General features: G+C 38.4%; 1 protein-coding gene across 1 annotated transcript in view; it reads left to right on the top strand.

Moving 5' to 3' along the window:
* The window catches only part of AR (androgen receptor), a 359493-nt gene extending 337842 nt beyond the window's left edge, over positions 1-21651 (top strand). The window contains exons 5-8 of the mRNA XM_060183193.1: positions 3097-3241; positions 16358-16488; positions 18958-19115; positions 19688-21651. Coding sequence (XP_060039176.1) covers positions 3097-3241; positions 16358-16488; positions 18958-19115; positions 19688-19843 — 590 coding nt within the window. The 3' untranslated portion in view covers positions 19844-21651. The remainder of the gene's footprint in view (positions 1-3096; positions 3242-16357; positions 16489-18957; positions 19116-19687) is intronic.
* The last annotated feature ends 523 nt before the right edge of the window (positions 21652-22174 follow it).

Genomic DNA, 22174 nt, shown 5'->3' with positions numbered 1-22174 from the left:
CAATTGATGCTGAACAGAATACTTGTCTGATTTAGATTTTAGAAAAAAAAACTATAAAATAAGGGAATTTTTCCTGAGTTTCATGGCTACACACTGAAACTCTGGAAAAAAGTGTTCTTTATTTACATTTACATTGACAAGTAAGAGTGCCAAAATTTGAACCTAGGTTTCCTCTTGATTCCAGATCCCCTAAGTATCTTATCCCACTTACAGTTTGTGCTGTCCCTCTCCCCACCTCCTTGCCTTAGTAATCCTGAACGTTGCATTGAGAAACCAAGGCTTCTTCACACAGTCACTTGACTCTTAATGTGGGCTTACTATCTTTGAAAATATAGCATTTTGGCTCCTAGTCCATATGAAAGTTTTGTCTTTCCAAGTTGCAAGGCCCAATAACAGTCACTAGATTGTCCTTAACAACTTCTCAACTCTGGAAGCTGAGGTTAACTAATGAAATAAATTACTGGAAAGAAAGCTTGAGGATTCTACCTGTGTACTCACTGTGCCAAAACAGAGGATTCACAAAGGTAGGGAAAATAAGGAAAAGAGAAAGTCACATAAATTTTCACTACTTATTCAGCTGTTTACATTGATACAATGTGTGCAACAGATATTTGGCTTAATCTTTATAGGTAATTGATAACAACTAACTAGTGTCATTTTAAAGTATAAATAACCCTCTAATATATGAAGTATATGTCGATATTATAATTATATAAGACACATATACATAGTACATATGTATATGTCATACACATATATCAATTCATATATATAATTTATATTATACATATGATTTTACCTAGATGTCTTGTTAGAATCCTATATCAAATAATTTTGACAGAACTTTTATGACTAGGTTTATATGTAAGTTGGCCTTCCTCATCCTAAGTCCAAGCACAAGAAGTTGAGGATATTAGTTTACCATCTAATTCACTCATTCAAGAAAATTTTGTATGACCTTGAACCATTTAAAAAGATAGTTTCAAAAATAAATAAACCAATAACCACAGTCATAAGAACTGTTATTTATATTGTCAATAATCACCTACTATTTCAATTTATTTGTTCATTTAACCAATTGAGTTCCTCTCTAATGCAAGGCATTATGCTAAACACCTACACAGATTGTGCTATAAGTTTTTAATAATGATTATGATATATGTAAATTCCATGAATAGTAACTTATATTTTAAAAATGATAACTATAGACAGATAAGTAGACAAGTGCTCATAAGACTTGTCTGATTTGAGGTGTTAACTATAGACTAGTATGACATTGAGGAAACTACATGTCTGCATGTTATTATGTTTCCTCATTTGTAGAAATGGTAGAATAATAACATTGAAAATTGTTATCAACTCTGAAATTTTTTTATAACTAATTACTAGTACAGTAGTTGAAACCTGTCAGGTGGTCTGCTGTTATTTGATTTGAGGGCTTAAGCCACTGCTTTCATTAAAATCAATTTAAGCTGCCACCAAACTTCAGAAGTTTATGAGTAAGTCTCAGGAATAACTCATCTTCTTTAAAGACCTTGACTATAGGGTGTACTAGAGCATTAACAGTTTCTAAATTGGTCTGTTTTTTTGGGCCTGTTTTATCAGAATGAACATGAGCATACAGGTTTCAAATTTAGATTGCTAAGAGATTATGTTGATTGGACTCTAGTGAGAAAACAGGATCTCAAAGAAACTATCTCTGTTCATTAACCTACTTGGTGTTTTTCATAACCTGAGAATGACTCCACTCCACTCAGTTTCTCCAGAATAGCTTAACACAGTGCTAAACAGATGTGGAGTGAATGTGTGCTATAGGAAATAGACTACAACTACAGCTATTGCTTCCTTCAGTTACCCCTTGATAACCATGGTATTTGAAACTCAAAGGCAGGCTATTTAAACAGAATAAAGTATTATAATCACATTAGATTAAACTTCTAAGAAAATAATTTGGATGTATATATGGTGATTATAATTAATTAGATAATTATCATTAATGGCATTTAAATAGTATTCAAGCCAAATTAAGCTTTTCTTTCTTTTTTTTTAATCTTTGTTCTCAGCCATCTTAGGTGGAAGGGTATATCCCTGTGTTGGAAAGAAGGAATATGTATTAACATCTTTCTTGGTACCTTCATGGTTCAGTCTTCAGCTTATTTATGTACCCTCATGTTCCCACCCACAAGCTAAGGGTTTCCTTATTTCTCATTATCTCCCATCCTTGTGGTTCAGGATCTGAGCTTCCAGAATCCCTCTCTAAGAGATCCTTAGATGTTCCATGCTTGGTTTTAACTTGTTGTTGCCCATCAAAGAACATCTGTATTCTATGATATATTAGGCCTTCAGGCAGGAAATACTGTAGTGTCTGAAGCACTGTATAGTGTATCAGTATACAATTACAATTAAGATGAAAGGCATAGGACTGAAAACTAAGACATCAGCAAATGGTGGAACTCTAAAGGGAGTTATATGGGAGGCTAGAACATTAAACAAAAGGGAAATATATGCACTTGGACAGAGACTAACCAAGCAGCACAATATGTTTAGATAGACTTCAGAAAACAGCCTATAACAATAAAAATCTAGGTGGCAGGAGGAATTATTATTACACTGCATCTTCAGAAAAGAGTAGCAATCAAGAACACAGGCTTTGAAGTCAGGCTTCTTAGCTTTGGAATCTGGACTGCCAGTTTACAAGAATTATGATCTTAGACAAGTTTCATAACTTTTCCATGAGTCACTTTTGCTGATTCATAGAGTGAAGATAATAGTGGATCCTAATTCATTAGATTTTTGTGAGGATTAACTGAACTAAAGTGCTTACAAAAATTATGCTTAGCAGTCAGAGATAAATTATTATTCTACCCTTTTCACTATCATCATCATCTAATTTCAAAAGCTCAGTGAAGTAGAGAATTCAAAAATTCTCATACCTTACCATGTTTGTTTGTTTTACCTGATCCTAAGCAGTGGTGATTTCTGGTGCTTTTAAGGAACTTTCCTGTTGCTGAAAGTTTACAGATTAGCAGAGACTCTGACACAGTTCATTCCATTGAAGCTGAATCTGACCACTGCCTCTTCCCCATCTCAATTCAGGCTTCAGAAACCTGCATGTGGATGACCAGATGGCAGTCATTCAGTACTCCTGGATGGGACTTATGGTGTTTGCCATGGGCTGGCGTTCCTTTACCAATGTCAATTCCAGAATGCTCTACTTCGCCCCTGACCTCGTTTTCAATGAGTAAGTGCCCATAGGTTCAGAACTACCATAATCACAGTCTTCTAGCCTTCTGGATGATGACTATGATGGTAATGGGTATAAAAATTTATCCTATCCTATTTGACCTATAGACGAAGCAGTAGAGGCTGAAGCCAGACTATTGAATGTGAAGTGGCTTTTTTCAGCTGGAGAGTCCATTGGTGTGAGGCAAATCTTATTGCTGAGGCCATTCCTACTCCACTTACTTCATAGCCCTGATATTTTTTTATTTTTTTCTGACCTACATTGTGTCATATCTCAGAATCTTATGTAAAAGTCCCTACACTACACACTGTGAAATGGATTGTAGAGATAATGCTGAATAATTTGGGGACTGATTTGATCTGGTTCCTTCATTAACACTGAGTACTACTAGGTTTTTGATGAGTAAGCCCTTCATGTCAAAACTATTTTTCTACACCTTATTGATGCCTCACAATAAGCTGGTTACTTTTTTAACATTTATTAATGATTTATAGATTGTAGGATAAGAGGGGTACAATTCCATACAGTTCCCACCACCAGAGTTCTGTATCCCATCCCCTCCATTTGGAGCTTTCCTATTCTTTATCCCTCTGGGTATATGGACTGAGGATCATTATGGGATGCAGAAGGTGGGAAAGCTGGCTTCCATAATTGCTTCTCTGCTGAACATATGCATGTTGATCCAAGCTTCTTTCTATCTTTCTCTAGAGGGGGCAGGGCTCTGGAGAGGTGGGGTTCCAAGACACACTGGTGAGGTCGTCTGCCCAGAGAAGTCAGGTTGGCATCATGGTAGAAACTTGGTAGCTGAAAAAAAACATTAATATATAAAGCAGGAAAATTGTTTTTATAATCAGGAAACTAAAGGTATGGATATATCAAATGAGATTTGTGGTTTCCATTTTGGAAAAAGCTAGCAAGTCTGTTTTAAGTATATTCCAAGGGGGCAGTGACTACTAATTTTTGCCTGAGCCACACAGATAGCATGCAGGTACACTAGGAGTATTACCTGGAAAGATGGTGTCAGATTTGGAAATAGGACTAGAAAGATGGATTAGGGCAGAGAGTGGCTCCTTAACATGGGGAAAATATATAAATGCCGTTGACTTTAAATCCCAATGATCTGATCTGGGGCCCACGTCTATTCTTATTCAGCACAGGAGCCTGTGTAACCTCGGCATCCCTGTATGTCTGACCTCTCATTCCATGGACATAGCTAAGAACATTCAAGGCTGTATTCATTTCAGGACCCGTCTTCCTACAGTAGCAGAGTATGTTGACCCAGCCTCCCTTTGGAGAGTGGGGCAATCCCTACCATTGTTGATCTACATTGAGGGCAATATCCTATGGAGGCCCACAAAAGGGTTTATGATTTTCTTCCTGATGGAGATAACCAGTGATGGTGAAGAGGGATATGTTAGAGGTCTAGGCCCATTATATCTGTGTGGGAATCCCAGGATTCACTGACTAGAGCTCCAGATCATGGGGTTGCCTGGTAGTGATAAAAAGGGCCATCATTAAAGTGTGCTGGTCACTTTCCCTTACCCAGTTTTTATAGCCCTTACTTAATCTGACATGGTTGGACTTGAAGTGATGAGGGAACTGAAATAGGAAATAGGAAAGGAGACTATGTAGGTCTAAGCAGAAACAGTGTGATTAAGATGCCTTATGGCATCTTTTTAAGTCTTTATACTTGCGTGCTTCACTTATTGAGTCACTGCAGACTATTCTGTACTTTTACAATAAGGTCTGTATTTTCAGCTAACCTATGGATACATGTGCACATGTACCCTGTTTTATGGGTCCTTGGATATATCTAAGTTCTGTACGTTCATTAGGAAGTGCACTATCCAAAAAGGAATTAAATGAGCTAGGAAAGGTCTGACTGGAATAATGGAGCTGAAGGATTGACATGCCATACCTGGCATCTTTGGACACAGTCTGAAGTGAAACATGTTGAAGTGGTACTGACTGCATTGATTTGCTTGAGATTAGCAGATATAATATCAAATGGTATGGATTGAGATAAGCATGAAGGAAAATGAGTCAAGCCCAAGAAGTTCCAGGACTGGGAGAAATATCAGTTTTATAGAGAATAAGGAAGGTTCCTTGCTGTCCTAGAGTTTAAGAAGGCAATACTCAGGGGCCAGGTGGTGGTGCATCTGGTTTAGCACACATGTTATAGTGTGCAAGGACCCAGGTTCAAACCCCTGGCCTCCGCCTGCAGGTTTAAAGCTTCACAAGTGGTGAAGCAGTGCTAAAGGTGTCTTTCTGTCTCTCTCCCTCTCTATCACCCCTTTCCCTCTCAATTTCTGACTATCTCTATCCAGCAAATAAATAAATATTTTTTAAAAACTTGTTAAAAGAAGGCAATAGGTATAGTTATTATAATAACCAAATTACTTGGAAATTTACCATGATTTATGACATTTAATGCTATTTTCAAATAACTGTATCTTCTTTTTTATTTAGTTATAAAATGGAAACACTGACAAGACTGATAAGAGGGGTACAATTCCCACCACCAGAGCTCCATATCCCATTCCCTCCCCTGATAGCTTTCTTATTTTTTAACCCCATGGGAGTATGGACCCAGGATCATTATGGGGTGCAGAAGGTGGAAGGTCTGGCTTCTGTAGTTGGTTCCCCACTGAACATGGACTTTGACAGGTTGATACATACTCCTACCCTGTCTCTCTCTTTCCCTAGTTGGGCAGTGCCCTGAGGAAGTGGAGCTCCAGGATACATTGGTGGAGTCATCTGTCCAGGGAAGTCCAGTTGGCATCATGGTACCATCTGGAACCTGGTGGCTGAGAAAGAGTTAAGATACAAAGCCATACAAATTGCTGATTAATCATGAACCTAAAGGCTGGAAAATTGCAGATGAAGATTTGGGTCTCTGTTTTGTAAATAGCTAGTAGGTCTATTTTAGGTATATTCCAAAGGGCCCATGACTTTATTGGTTTTTGCCTCAGCCTGACATCTGATATGCAGGTGGACCCAGGTTACTGTCTGGAGAGATGATGTAATGGCTGGTAAAAGGGCTAGAAAGCTGGATCAGGGAAGAGAGTAGTTCCCAAATATGGGGAAAATGTATAAATAGCGTTGACTGTAAAACCCATCGATTTGATATGGGGCCAATATTCAACAAAGGGGCCTATGTAACCTCTACATCCCTGTAGGTCCAAACTTGCATTCTGTCGTCATGAACAGGAACATTCTGAGTTGTACCAATTTCAGGACCCATCTTCTTTAGTTGGCAGATAGAGTATGTTATCCACCCCCACTTCGGAAGATGGAACATTCCCTACCATTGTTGATCCACATAGAAGATAAGGTCCTATAGGGCCCCCAAAGGGTCAAATATAACTAGCTTTTGTATACTGACAATACCAGTTGCTTCCGGTCTCTCTGGTCTAAGATTATAGGTTATTTAATATTTCAAAAAAAGGCATTATTAGAAATGCATTAACAATTTAAGACCAATGTTAAAATTCAAACATTGTACTAATTTGAAAAATGAAGTGCTTAGATTGAAGGAATATATACTCAGAACTGAGTTCTATATATTAAAAACTTAAAATAGGCCTACTAACTATTTCAAAAAAAAAACCTAGTATAGCCACAGTCCCTTTGGAATATAACTAAAATATGCCTTCTAGTTATCTACAGAATGGAGATATCCCCCAACTCTTCATCTGCACTACTCAAGCCTTTAGGTTCATGATTAGTCGACAACTTGTTTGGCTTTATATGTTAACTCTCTCTTTTTTTAATTTTTAAAATATTTTATATTTATTTATTTTCCTTTTTGTTGCCCTTGTTGTTTTTTATTGTTGTTGTAGATGTTATTGTGGTTACTGATGTTGTCTTTGTTAGATAGGACAGAGAGAAATGGAGAGAGGAGGGGAAGACAGAGAGGGAGAAAGAAAGACAGACACCTGAAGTCCTGCTTCACTGCCTGTGAAGTGACGCCCCTGCAGGTGGGGAGCCCGGGGCTTGAACTGAGATCCTTATGCCAGTACTTGGAATTTGTGCCATGTGCTCTTAACCCGCTGCGCTACCGCTGGACTCCCATGTTAGTTCTCCTTTAAGCCACGAGGTTCCAGATGCTAGGATGATGCCAACCAGACTTCCCTGGACAAACAACCCCACTAATGTGTCCTGGACCTCCGACTCCCCAGAACCCCACCCACAAGGGAAAGAGAGACTCAGGCTGGGAGTATGGATCAAACTGTCAACACCCATGTTCAGCAGGGAAGCAATTACAGAAGCCAGACCTTCACCTTCTGCATCCCACAACGACCTTGGGTCCATAATCCCAGAGGGTTAAAGAATAGGAAAGCAATGGGGGGAGGGTGGGATATGGAGTTCTGGTGGTGGGAACTGAGTGGAGTTGTTCTCCTATTATACTATGGTTTTGTTAGTGTTTCCTTTTTATAAATAAATTAAATAAAAAATAAAATATATAAAATAAAATATTACTTTATTAAGTGGTATATTATGATGAGTCAAAAAAGCTAATTTATGTTAAATTTTTCATACATGACAGTCAACAAATAAAAGCTATGTACATTTCTTTTTTTTAATTTCTTTATTAGGGAATTAATGTTTTACATTCAACAGTAAATACAATAGTTTGTACATGCATAACATTTCCCATTTTTCCATATAACAATGCAACCCCCAGTAGGACCTTTTGGGGCCTGTATTCTCCCCCTCACCCACCCCAGAGTCTTTTACTTTGGTGCAATACGCGAATTCCAGTTCAGGTTCTACTTGTGTTTTCTTTTCGGATCCTGTTTTTCAACTTCTGCCTGAGAGTGAGATCATCCCATATTCATCCTTCTGTTTCTGACTTATTTCACTTAACATGAATTTTTCAAGGTCCATCCAAGATTAGCTGAAAACTGTGAAGTCACCATTTTTTATACCTGAGTAGTATTCTGTTGTGTATATATACCACAACTTGCTCAGCCACTCATCTGTTGTCAGACACCTAGGTTGCTTCCAGGTTTTGGCTATTACAAAACTATTGTGCTGCTAAGAACATATGTGTAAAAGCTATTGTGCTGCTAAGAACATATGTGTACACAGATCTTTTTGGAAAGGTGTGTTGGGTTCCTTATGATAAATCCACAGGAGAGGAATTGCAGGATCATAGGTTAGTAGGTCCATTTATAACCTTTTGAGAGTTCTTCAGACTGTTCTCCACAGAGGTTAGACCAATTTACAGTGCTACCAGGAGTGCAGGAGGGTTCCTTTGACCCCACAACCTCTCCAACATTTGCTACTGTTACCTTTTCTGATGTATGACATTCTCACAAGAGTGAAGTGGTATCTCATTTTTGTCTTTATTTGCATTTCTCTGACAAAAAAAAAGACTTAGAGCGTTTTCTCATGAGTTTCTTGGCCTTTTGGATCTCTTCTGTGGTGACTATTCTGTCCATGTCCTCGCCCCATTTTTGAATGGGGTATTTGTTTTCTTATTGTTGAGTTTGACAAGCTCTTTATATATGTTGATTATTAGCCTCTTGTGTGATGTATGGAATGTTAAGATATTCTCACATTCTGTGAGGGGTGTCTTGGTTTGGGTAGTGATTTCATTTGCTGTGCAGAAACTTTTTAATTTGATGTCGTCCCATAGGTTTGTGCTTGCCTTAATCTTCTTTGTAATTGGATTCCTTTCATTGAAGATGACTTTAAACTTTATTCAGAAAAAATTTCTGCCAATATTTTCCTCTAAGTATCTGATAGTTTCTGGTCTAACATCCAAGTCCTTGATCCACTGGGAATGTACTTTTGTTTTTGGTGAAATATAGTGGTTCAGTTTCGTTCTTCTGCATGTTTTAACCCATTTTTTCCAACAGCATCTGTGGAAGAGACTCTGCTTTCCCCATTTAATAGTCTGGGCACCTTTGTCAAAGATTAGATGTCCATAGGTGTGAGAGCTTACTACTGGGCTCTCAATTCTATTTCAATGGTCAGTGTTTCTATTCATGTTCCAGTACCAAGCAATTTTGATGACAATGGCCCTATAATACAATTTGAGATCTGGGAGTGTGATGCCTCCAGTTCTGTTCTTTCTTCTCAAGATGGTTTTGGCAATTCTAGATCTTTGCTGGTTCTAGATAAACATCTGTAGCATTTGTTCTATTCTCCTTAAAAAAAAAAAAAGGTGGTTGGGATCTTGATGGAGATAGCATTAAATTTGTAGATGGCTCTGGGTAGTATATTAATTTTGATGATGTTAATTCTTCCAACCCATGAACATGGAATATCTTTCCACTTCTTTGTGTCTTCTTCAATTTCCTTAAGTAGTGACTTATAATTTTCAGTATACAAGTCTTTCACTTCTTTGGTTAGGTTTATTCCTAGATATTTTATTGTTATTGTTGCAATAGTAGAAGGAATTGATTTCTGGATTTCAACTTTTTCTAACTTAGTGTTTGCATAGAAGAATGCCACTGACTTTTGAATGTTAATTTTGTAGCCTGACACCTTACTATATTGCCTGATGATTTCCAAAAGCTTCTTGCTGGATTCTTTAGATTTTTCTATGTATACTTTCATGTCATTTGAAAATAGGGAGAGTATGACTTCTTCTCTTCCAACCTGTATTCCTTTAATTCCTTGCTCCTGCATGATTGCTATGGCAAAAACTTCCAACAATATGTTGAATAGTAATGGTGATAGTGGGTAGCCCTTTCAAGTACCTGATCTGAGTGGAAATGCTTGCAGTGTTTCACCACTGAGTATGATATAGACTCCACTATCTTCAGGAATTTTCCATCTATTCCCATTTTTGTAGTGTTTTGATCATAAAGGGATGTTAGATTTTGTCAAAGCCTTTCTCTGCATCTATTGATATGACCATTTTTTTTTTGGTCTTGCTTTTGTTGATTTGGTGGAACACGTTGACTGATTTATGTATATTAAACCAACCCTGCATGCCTGGGATAAACCCCACTTGGTCATGATGAACAATCTTTTTAATATACTGCTGTATCTGGTTGGCTAGAATTTTGTTCAATATTTTAGCATCTATGTTCATAAGAGGTATTGGTCTGGAGTTTCCTTTTTTGGTTGTGTCCCTGTCTGCTTTTATTATCAAAGTGAACTTGGCTTCATAGAAGCTGGAAGGGAGTATTCTAGTGTCTTCCAGAAGTGGAAGACTTTTAAAAGTGGAGGTATTAGTTCTTTGAAAATTTTGTAGAATTCATTTGTAAAACCATCTGGTCCAGGACTTTTATTTTTGGGAAGGTTTTCATAACTGTTTCTATTTCATTAGCTGTGATGGGCCTGTTCATGTTATCTAGTTCCTCTTTATTTAATTTTGGAAGTTCGTTGGTATCTAGGAAATCATCCATTTTATCCAGGTTCTCTAGCTTGGTGTCATATAGTTGTTCATAGAAGTCTACCATGACAAGCTGAATTGCTGCGGTGTCTGTTATGATATCTCCTCTTTCATTTACTATCTGATTTATTTGGGTCTTCTCCCTTTTTTGTTTTGTGAGTCTGGCTAAAGTTTTGTCCATTTTGTTCACTCCTTCAAAGAACCAATATTTACTTTCCTTGATCTTTTGAATGTTTTTCTTGTTTGCAGTGTTATATATTTCTGCCCTAACTTTAGTTATTTCTGTCCTTCTGGTTGCTTTAGGCTTACTTTGTTCTTCTTCTTCTAGGTCATTAAGATGTGCAACAAGGCTGTTTTTTTGTGCTTTTTCTTGTTTCCTAATGTGTGCTTGTATGGCTATGAACCCTCCTCTCAGGACTGCCTTAGCCATATCCCAAATATTTTGATAGCTTGTGTCTTCATTTTCATTGAAGTCTCGAAATATTTTGATTTCTTCCTCTATTTCCTCTTTGACCCAGTAGTTCTTAAATAGAGTACTGTTGAGCTTCCACATTTTGGGATGATTCCTAATCTTTTTTTTTATTGTTAAGTATTAGTTTAATTCCACTATGGTCTGAGAAGATGCTTGGGATGATTTAAATGCTCTTGAATTTGCTGATTTTGTCCTTGTGGCCTAACATATGGTCTATCCTTGAGAATGACCCAGGTGGACTTGAGTAAAATATGTATTCCAGTTTCTTTGGATGAATGACTCTGAAACTGTCCAATAGTTCTAGTTTCTCTATCTCCTCATTGAGTTCACTCACGTTTTTATTGATTTTCTGCATGGACGATCTGTCAAGTTGAGAGAGTGGGGTGTTGAAGTCCCCTACTATGACTGTGTTGTTGTTAATATTTTGCTGTAGCTCTTTCAGTAGATGTTTGATATATTCAGATGGCTTCTAATTGGGTGCATAGAAGTTAATAATTGTTAAGTCTTCTTGATTGACTGATCCTCTGAGAGTTAAGTAGTGTCCATCCCTATCTTTTTAAATTTTATTTATTTTAAAGTCTATCGTGTCAGATATGAGAATAGCTGTTACTGACCTTTTCTGTGGGCCATTGGCTTGTATGATAGTTTTCCATCCTTTCACTTTGAGTCTGTGTTTGTCTTGTTAAGTTAGGTGGATTTCCTGTAGACAGCATATTGCTGGGTTGTGTTTTCTGATCCATCTTCCTACTCTTTGCCTTTTAATGGTGAATGCAGGCCATTGATATTTATTGATAGAAAATATTGAAGATATTTGAATGCCATTCTTATAGATTTTTAGAGTGTCCTTATATATGGCATATTGATGGTGGACGGACTGTTTATAGGAGACATTTCAGAACTTCTTTCAGGACGCGCTTGGTGATAGTTGATTCTTTCAACTGTTGCTTGTCTCAGTATGTTTTTATACCTTCATCTAGTCTGAATGACAGTCTAACATGATACAGTAGTCTTGGTTGAAAGCCTTTCTCATTGAGTAGTCAGTATATATTTTGCCATTCTCTTCTGGCCTGTAGTGTTTGAAGTTTGCTGCTAATCTTATGGGTTTTCCTCTGTGACTCTTTGCTTTTTCTCTTTTAGCCTTCAGAATCCTTTCTTTATCCTTATTCCTTTCCATTCTAAATATGATGTTTCTTGGTGTCTTTTAGTCTGGGTTAATTCTGTTTGGAACCCTCTGGGCTTCTTGAACCTTTATGTCTTTCATGTTGTCTAGATTAGAGAAGTTCTCAGCAATTATGTCCTGAAAAATGCTTTCTGCCCCTCCCTCTCTTTCTTCCTCTGGTAAGCCAATAATGCGTATGTTATTTCTTTTGAAATCACCCCAAAAGTCTCTATTGTTGTTTTCAGTATCTGTTACTCGCTTTTTGAGATCTCTTAGTTCTTTTTTCGTTGTCTCTAATTTGTCCTGGATCTTGCTAATTATGTCTTCAGACTCATTTATTCTATTCTCTCTCCCCTCTAATGTTTTCTGGAGTTCATCTATTTTGTTATGCTGTTTTGATACTGCTTTAGCTAGTTGTGTTCTTTGCTCAGCTATTTCAGCTTTCAGCTCTATAATAACCTTGAGACAATTAGTGTTTTCTTCCAGAGTCTCATTGGTTGTTTCTGCATTTCTGATGACAATCCTTTCAAACTCTTTACTTGCTCCTGTTATTATTTCCTTAACCAGTGTTTGGATGTTGACCTCATTATTTTGTGCTTCAACTTTGGGGGCTTTTAGCTGGATTCTTGTCCTGATTAATTTCTCCAATATTTCTTCTTTTTGGTTTAACCTTTTTATATAGTGTGCTATGAGGTCCCTCTCTCAGTACTTTTCAAATTACTGATCACTCTTGCCTGTATTGACTTGTGTCTAATTAAGGTAATTAAAGGTTCACAGTTGTGGAAATTGACAGTTGTTTCATTATTATTTTAATCCCTGACTTGGAGTTTAAAAGGCCTAAGAGGTTTAAAGCCTCTTTTGTTCTTTTTCTTCCATGTAGGCTATGGGAGCCTGAGGGCTTTTAAACTATAAGTACGCTTCTTAACTTAATCACTGACTCCTGACTAAGAGATAAAGCAGGGTGGGGCAGAGATAATCCAGTTATACAAAGAGACTCTCACAGCTCCAGCACTAGGCCAACAAGTTATAGATCTTCTCCTGAGTTTCCTCTTTAGTTCACTATCCCCTGGTGTCAGCAGAGGACCTTCCCCAGCTTCTCCAGGTTCTGAGGGAAGTAGCAATGGAGAATAACAATTGCGTTTGGTGAGTCTTAGGGGAGTCCTATCCTCCCCTCAGCCATCTTTTTTTGGTGAAACAGACTGGAGGTGGTGTCTCAACCGGTAAACTGCCGGACTATTACCAGCCACTTAATCTCTGTCTAGGCTCCTCTCTGTCCACAAGCCACTCATATTTGCATTCATTGGTGATTTTGTGGGTTCCTGAAGTCACTCTAGTACTGTCTTGTTGCAGTCCCAGGTGGTCTCCTTTGGTATTTCTTGTTGACCTGGGAGAGGAGAGGATTGAAACGCAGCTGCTGCTGCTTTGTAGCCCTGCCTCCAGAAGTCTCCCAATATGTCCTTTTCTGATACTCTTTCTAGAATAGGTCTTATTTTCTGTCAGCTGTCTGAGGTCCTTTATGATATAGTAAACAGAGGTGGCCAGAAAAAATATCACCAAGAATTCTGAGCTAGTCTCACCAGAGACAATGTCTTTGGTTAAGAAAAGAACTGTCTTCATCCTCTTCATTTTATCCCTCTAATCCAGAAGAGCCTTAAAATAAAATCTACAGGCTAATGCTAGTACCACAGTGTAACATTGAGGAGAATGAGTGTCCATAGATGCCCTAAGCCAACACTGGTAATCAGAAGTTATTAATAACCATTGGGCTTCCGACACAGTCTAATTTGTGGCTTCCAGATATCCATAGGGCTACCTACGATGCCATCTCCTAGGAAAGGCTTTAAAAAGATCCATTCCTGTTAATTTCCCATCCTAACTCTCCTATTCTCCAGTAATAGAATAAACTTCCATTCAGGGTCTTGAGATTATTGGTTACTTTCTAAATCCCAATTCCTTCTCTTTCACTGTGAAAATGTGTGGAACTCCATAGATTTGTCATTAATAGAAGTTTGAAAGTGTAGTGAACATCAAGGTTAACAGATCTTATTTATAAAATCTCTAGAAGGGGCCGGTTGGTAGCACACCTGGTTGACTGCACAATGACCTGGGTTTGAGCCTATGCTCCCCATCTACAGGAGAAAAGCTTTGGGAGTGGTGAAGCAGGGCTGTAGGTGTCATCTCTTTCTCTATCCTCCTCTGTCTTCCCCGACCATCTAGATTTCTGGCTGTTTCTATCCAATAAATAAATATATACATTTTTAATAAAGAAAGGTAAGATGAAAGAACTTAGAGGATAAGCTATGGTCAGTTGACAGGTGATGTGAGGTAAACACTTCCTCTTTCCTAATACATTTCACCCTGAATTGAACACTCAACGACATCTACCCTCTTTCACTGTGCTAACTAATATTTCAACCTGTATGCATAAGCAGTAAAAGGCCTGCTCAGCCTGTGGATAAGACTAGTTGTTTGGGAACAAAAATGACAAACCACAGATCATAATTCATAATTTCTGAATGATGGAACCTAAAGGCTACTAGATGTTCTATTAGATTTTTCACATGGCCAGTAAAGAAACACAGAGGTTACATCTCTAAAAACTTTTCCAAACCTTAGCCTCTTTTCTATATAGTTCACTGGTGCTAATATGATTATCTGTTCCTAAGTCACTATAATAAAATCAGCTTATATGTGTTTATAGCTATCAATCTGTGGTTAGTAACAGTCAGTATATGAAGTAATAGACTGCTCTTTATCAGGAGATGATGATGATGTAGTAGTAGTAGTATCAGTAGTGGTATCAGTAGTAGTAGTAGTCATAGTCATAGTAATAGAAGTAGCAGCAAAAGGAGGAGGAGGAGGAAGAAAAAGAGGAGGAGAGTATGGTCTTATACATGCACATTTTTACCACTCTGGGTGTTTTTTTCCTTCAGATAGAGAGAGTGACCAGACTATGGTGCACCTAGTTAAGTGTACACATCACAGTGTGCAAAGACCTGGGTTCAAGCCCTTGATTCCCCCCACCTGCATAAGGAAAACTTCAAAAGTTGTGAAGTAGGGCTACAGGTGTCTATCTGTCTCTTTCTCTTTCTATCTTACCCTCCCTTCTCAATTTCTGTCTGTCTCTATCCAATAATAATAATAATAATAATAATAAATATTAGATTAACAGAGACAGGAGGGATTACAGATCTTCAATTTCCTCCAGGGACAGTTCAGATCTGAGCAGAGCACATAGCAGTACAGACATCTTACCCAATAATCTATATTTCTAGTTGATATGTTTAGATTAGCTATTCAGAAACACTTCCTGGCTGATTTTAAACTCATTGTAAAGGGATGAAAGGGAAAATTCTGTCCTGGACATTTTTTAAACAAGTAATTGTGTTTTTAGTATGGGAAATGGCAGAGGAAAATGACTGGATTATCACCACTATTCACATGGAGATCTTGATATCTTTATATTAGGGAAAGATAGAAAAAGGCTGGGTGTATGGATTGATCTGCTAATGCCCATGTCCAGTGGAAAAGGAATTACAGAAGCCATACCTTCCATCTTCTGCTCCTCATAAAGAATATTGGTTCATACTCCCAGAGAGGAATAAAGAATAGGGAAACTCCCAATGAAGGGGATAGGACATAGAACTATAGTCGTGGTAACTGTATAGAATTGCACCCCTCTTAATAATCTGGTTAATCATTATTAAATCATGAATACAATTTAAAATAATTGACTTTTATGGCAGATGTCCTGAAATATTCTGAATTCTTATGCCTGAAAGGCTTATCTCACTCTAAGATATTATAAATATAGACAAGGAGATCAAGGCCAATTGTGCTAATTTAGCTAAGTATTCCTTTACCTCTCACAGGAAAACTGGAGGGTCAGAAGCACAGGAACCTGAATATTACATATGCTGTCCTATATCATAGTCAGAGAAGATGAATAATTTGTCTGAATTTTGGAAAACTATAACACTACATTTATGAATTGAAGTACCAACAAAAGAAACAAACAGAAAGATCTTTGGATAAGCTGTGAGGAAATGGCAACTAGAGACATTTTCTGAGGAAGTACAGTGAAGCTTTCTTTAACTCCTTTCCTCTTTCCATGTGTTTTCAAACCAGGTACCGTATGCACAAGTCCAGGATGTATAGCCAGTGTGTCAGAATGAGACACCTCTCTCAAGAATTTGGATGGCTCCAAATCACTCCCCAGGAATTTCTGTGCATGAAAGCACTGCTGCTCTTCAGCATTAGTAAGTACCTGTAGGTAAAGGAGATGCCCACTGAGAAGTAGTGGCTCAAAAGAGAGCAGCTTTTGCCATTAAACAATTATTAGGGAAAAATCAACTCTTAACATTTCCTTTTCTTTTTTTCCTTTACCTTCCCTCTACCAATTTCCTGTAACAACCTGTTTCCTAAGATAGATAAATTTCATATCTCGAAACCACTTTCTTTACTGAAGTTCATCTTCCATCAGTTTTTTTTATCTACCCACGATATATCTCTGGGACAAAGATCCTTTGGCTGATTGAAGCAGGTCTCTTAATTTTTCCACAGCTTCTACAATAGAAACACTCAAGGATCACCTCTATTGTAGGGCAGGAAGAATTTCCTCTCAGAAGGATTTCCTCTTCTGCCAAAATGAAGGTGTATTCTAAGAAACTCATATAGGATTTATCAGCCAGGGAATCTTTCTGGTTTTTTTAAATTTATTTATTTATAAAATTGAAACATTTTTGGATGGGGTCATTTGCTTTTTGTGGTGCTAAGTTTGCTGAGTTCTCTGTATATTTTGGTGATTAGTCTCTTGTCTGATATTTGGCATGTGAAGATCTTCTCCCACTCTGTGAGGGGTCTCTTTGTGTGATAGTTTCTTTAGCTGTGCAGAAGCTTTTCAATTTAATGTAGTCCCATTGGTTTGTTTCTGCTTTAGTCTTCCTTGCAATTGGGTTTATGATTGTTCAACAATTTGTTTGGATTTGTATATTAACTCTCTCATCAGCCACCAGGTTCCGGATGTCAGCAAGATGCTGACCAGACTTCCCTGGACATACGACCCCATCAATGTGTACTGGAGCTCCACTTCCTCAGAGCCCCACCCTACTAGGGAAAGAGAGAGACTGACTGGGAGTATGGATCAACCACTCAAAGCCAATGTTCAGCGGAAAAGCAATTATAGAAGCCAGACCTTTCACCCTCTGCAACCCACAACGACCCTGGATCCATACTCCCAGAGAGATAGAGAATGGGAAGGCTATCAGGGGAGGGGATGGGATACGGAGATAAGGTTATGGGAATTGTGCGGAACTGTACCCCTCTTATTCTATGGTTTTGTTAATGTCTCCTTTCTTAAATAAAAAAAAAGAAAAGAAAAAGAAAAGAAAACAGCAAAAAAAAAATTGAAACATTGACAAGGCCATAGGATAATAGGGGTACAATTCCCACCACCAGAGCTCCATATCCATTCCCTCCCCTGATAACTTTCCTGTTTTTAACCCCATGGGAGTATGGACCCAGGGTCATTATGGGGTGCAGAAGATGGAAGGCCTGGCTTTTTTAATTGCTTCCCCACTGAACATGGGCATTGACAGACCTACTCATACTCCCAGCCTGGCTTTCTCTTTCCCTTGTGGGGCAGGGCTCTGGAGAAGCGGAGCTCCGGTACACATCAGTGGAGTCATCTGTCAAGGGAAGTCCAGTTGGCATCATGGTACCATCTGGAACATGGTGGCTGAAAAACAGTTAAGATACAAAGCCATACAAATTGTTGATTAATCATGAACCTATAGGCTGGACTATTGCAGATGAAGATTTGGGGTCTCTGTTTTGGAAATAGCTAGTAGATCTATTTTAGGTATATTTCAAAGGGCCCATGACTTTATCAGTTTTTGCCTTAGCCTGATCTGATATGCAGGAGGACCCAGGTTATTATCTGGGGAGATGATATCATGGCTAGTAAATGGGCTAGAAAGCTGGATTAGGCAAGAGAGTAGCTCCCAAATATGGGGAAAGTGTATAAATATTGTTGACTATAAAGTCCACTAATATCTGGAATCTTTCTTTAATGACTTTTCTAAATAGAGTGCTTCCTTGGCCTCTGTATGGGAGAAATGAGACATTTTTTCTTTATACTTTCTTTTTTTTTTTTCAAGATTATCTCTGAGATCTCTGAGGCTCAACTCCTAGTGTACTGTTTTTTTCTATAGATGATGACAGAGAGGGAGAGTAATAAATCAATGAGAGATGTCGCAAGGTGACTTCGTAACTCATGGAGCTTCTTCCATGTGGGTGGTTCAAACCCAGGTCCTTGAACATGGTAACATGTACTTTACTGTGTGAGCCATTTTCCAGTTCCCTAAATGAGGCATTTTTATTCAAGGTCATATGTTTTAATTTTACAACTCAGAGTTGAATTGTGGACAAACATACTTATAAATTCTTAGGAAACCTGTAGTTAAAAAACAAAAAAGACTAGAAAAGGAAAAGGCACATCAATTTTATTTCCTTGATGCCATTTAGATTAAACTCAGTTAGCCTTTATCCTTAGACTTTCTTGGCAGAAAGAAGGTCACAGACTTCATTCAACTGACGGAAAGCCAATTACTTGGTTCTCTCCCCTCTGTGGGTTGGAGTCAAGTCTATGGACAGAATACTTGATGCTATGTCTAATGTCTCCTCATTGACATGCTCTCCCTCCCTATTCTATCTTCATCCCATGTCAGTTCCAGTGGATGGGCTAAAAAATCAAAAATTCTTTGATGAACTTCGAATGAACTACATCAAGGAACTTGATCGTATCATTGCATGCAAGAGAAAAAATCCCACATCCTGCTCAAGACGTTTTTACCAGCTCACCAAGCTCCTGGACTCTGTGCAGCCTGTAAGCAAAATATGGAGGGTACTTTGTCATGGGAAACAGCATGAGTGAAGTAATAATACACTTTTCTAAGACCTGGCAACACCTGTTGGGAGGCTCTTTTTCCCCCTCTGGCTTTGAATGTGGTCCAAGAAGAAAATGCAATGGAGAAGAAAGGAACACAGGTCACAATGTCCCAGCTGGATGTTGTGAAAGTGGTGGAGGAGTTGAGAACAGAGTATCTGGAACTCAGGGAAGGGGCTGAGAGCAGATAAGTTTTCTAGGCAGACAAAACAGACTTGGATGTTTTTTCTTCTTCTTTAAGATATGTGTGTGTGTGCGTGTACATGTGCGTGTGCGTGTGCGTGTGTGTGTGTGTGTTTACACATGCACTTGAATAGGAACACTCTGTTCTGAGTCAGAGAGCTTTCAGTGGTGTAAGAGATCCTTTGTGAGCCCTCAGTGACTCCCTAGAGTCTATTTAGTGAATGCATGCACACACAAAACACACATACATAGGGAAAGAGGAGGACCTCAGGGAGGGGGAATGCCTGACAGAAACCAACCTGGTTTTCTCTCTTATTGTTCCCTGACAGATTGCACGAGAGCTGCATCAGTTCACTTTTGACCTTCTTATCAAGTCCCACATGGTGAGCGTGGACTTTCCAGAAATGATGGCAGAGATCATCTCTGTGCAAGTTCCCAAGATCCTTTCTGGGAAAGTTAAGCCCATCTATTTCCACACACAGTAAAGCTTTATGAACCCCTGTTTCATCACCCCAAACCACTACCCCTTTCAGATACTTTTGCCTGTTATAACTCTGCACTACTTTTTCTGCAGTGCCTTGGCAAATTTCCTCTACCGATGTGCAATCTGTCATGAAGATGTTCCTGAATTCTTTTTGCTGGGCTTTTTCTCTTTCCTCTTTTTAACCCCTTCCTATAAGATACTTCCATAGGTCTTTTAGATTACCCTACCTGCTATAGCTCTTATCTGTGCTTTCAGTGGTGTTGTAGTTCTTTAAATCTGTGATGATCCTCATGTGGCCCAGTGTCAAGTTGTGCTTGTTTATAGCACCACACTGTGTGCCAGCCACATAAACATTTACTCATCTAATTCCATGGGAAGTTTAGAGAGCTAAGAGTATCTGGGAAAACAAAGGGGAAAGAAACCATGCTAGAGATTTTTTCCTCTTAATAAATAATAAAAGCAGACAAACAGACATCCTGAATAAGGTAAAAAGTAATTAGAATAAATTAAAAAGTGCTGGCCTGTGGGGAGCCAGACTTCATTTTCCCCAAAACTTTCCTCCCTTTAAGACTATTTTCTGCCAATGGCTATTACCATGAAAGGGCAGGGTGACCGCAGAGCTGAACTGGGGCAGGAGGAGGGCAAATTTAAGAGAAGTCAAAGAGGACAGATAGATCACCACTACCTGCCCACAGCCTTTGCCCCTGAGGGCTAAACTGTTCAGCTGCATTGCAAGTCATTGTACTGGAAAATGTGCTTCTATTTTGAAAACACATCTGCATGTGACTGCCCTCCTCCGTCCCTTTTCCTTCTCACCCTCTGCCTCCACCCTCAAATTGATTTTCAATAACTTTTCAAGTTTTGAACTGAATGTTCTGTTTAACAAAAACTTGGCCACTTTCACTGAAAAGCCAGACGAGAGAGAAGGAGGAAAGATAGCTAGCCTTTGGAAGGTCCCGTTTGATCCAGATAAGTTTTATCATCTGTGTGCCAGGAAGGAGCTTGAAACTGAAGTTCAAAGAAAAGAAAATGGTGGCTTGGCTATTCTCCTGCTTAGGACATTGAAGATGTAATTGCTATTTGCCCCTACCTCTAAGAGACCTGAATGTTTTCTGCTTCATTTCAGGCAGTTGCTAGCTACCTTTAGTGCTTTGTGGGTCTGAGTTGCACAGACTGCATTTCACCCATGTTGGTAAAGTTTGCTCACTTTGGGGGGCAAGTCTGTAGACTCTACTAAAAGTCTCCACCACCAAGAAGACTAGTAAGACAGAATTGTTGACATTTACCCATAGATTCCGGTAGGGTCAAGACATCTTACCAAACATCCCTCACCAGATCTTCAGTCTTAAGACAGACTGGAAAGATGGTATCACTGGGACTGGACAAGCTGCCATCTTAGATATGTCGTACAGAGATGGAATCCTTCTATAAGTGGAGATAAGTCCATTTTCTCCCTCAGAGAAACTAAATGGGATACTAAGGTCAGGGATAAGGAAAAAAAAATCCATTACCAGGGTGTGAAGAATGAAGGATCTAGCTAGAACCAGAAAGCCTAAAATAATTTCCTTCTTATCCAGCATATCCACCTGAAGAATTCGTGGGAAAGATGAGAAGAAATCACAAGTGGACTCATACTATTAAGTATTTAGAGGCAAAGTTTAAACCCAGATGTGTCCCACTTAGTGACTTTACTAATATATCTCCTTTGCTACTGAATCTGTGCTCTGACATTGGATCATGCTCTTAGAATGTGGTTGAAATGTTGAGACTACAGAAATATGAACTCCTTCAGATGACTTCATATGACTGCAGTGGAATGCAGTCATGAACCCATAGTATATTTCTGGGACAATGGTTTCATATTCTGGGACAATAGTTGATTTTGTTTCCAATCCCAAGTGCAGGGAAATTTTTATCCACTTTTTTATCTTGACCACTGTCCTCTCCTATAACTCTTACCATCATTTACTAAACACAGAAATTTAAACGCAAGTCACCAAGCTGCCCCTTTCAGTTGGTTCACTCTACTTATTGTTAAGTTTTGTGTGATATATGAACTACATGGCTTTTCTACCGTGATTTCTTTATAAATATTAATAGTCAAGAGGGCCAGGTAAGATGGGTGATTTTGATTTTCTTTTTTTTTCTCACAGTTGATAATGTCTTGGTTTTTTGATAGATCCTGGTTTTCTTTGTTATGGCACTATTTGATTTATGTAAGCTTACAGAATTGCTTTTAATTGTCTTAAGCAGAAAAAAATCTACCATTCTCTTCATTTAACCTAGGTTAGACTTTGTTTCTTTGCCTCTACTTTGAACATATTTTCATCTT

This window comes from Erinaceus europaeus, chromosome X (assembly GCF_950295315.1).
Source record: "Erinaceus europaeus chromosome X, mEriEur2.1, whole genome shotgun sequence".
NCBI lineage: Eukaryota > Metazoa > Chordata > Mammalia > Eulipotyphla > Erinaceidae > Erinaceus > Erinaceus europaeus.
The sequence above is the reverse complement of the archived record's forward strand: the minus strand, read 5'-3'. Positions and strand labels throughout refer to the sequence as shown.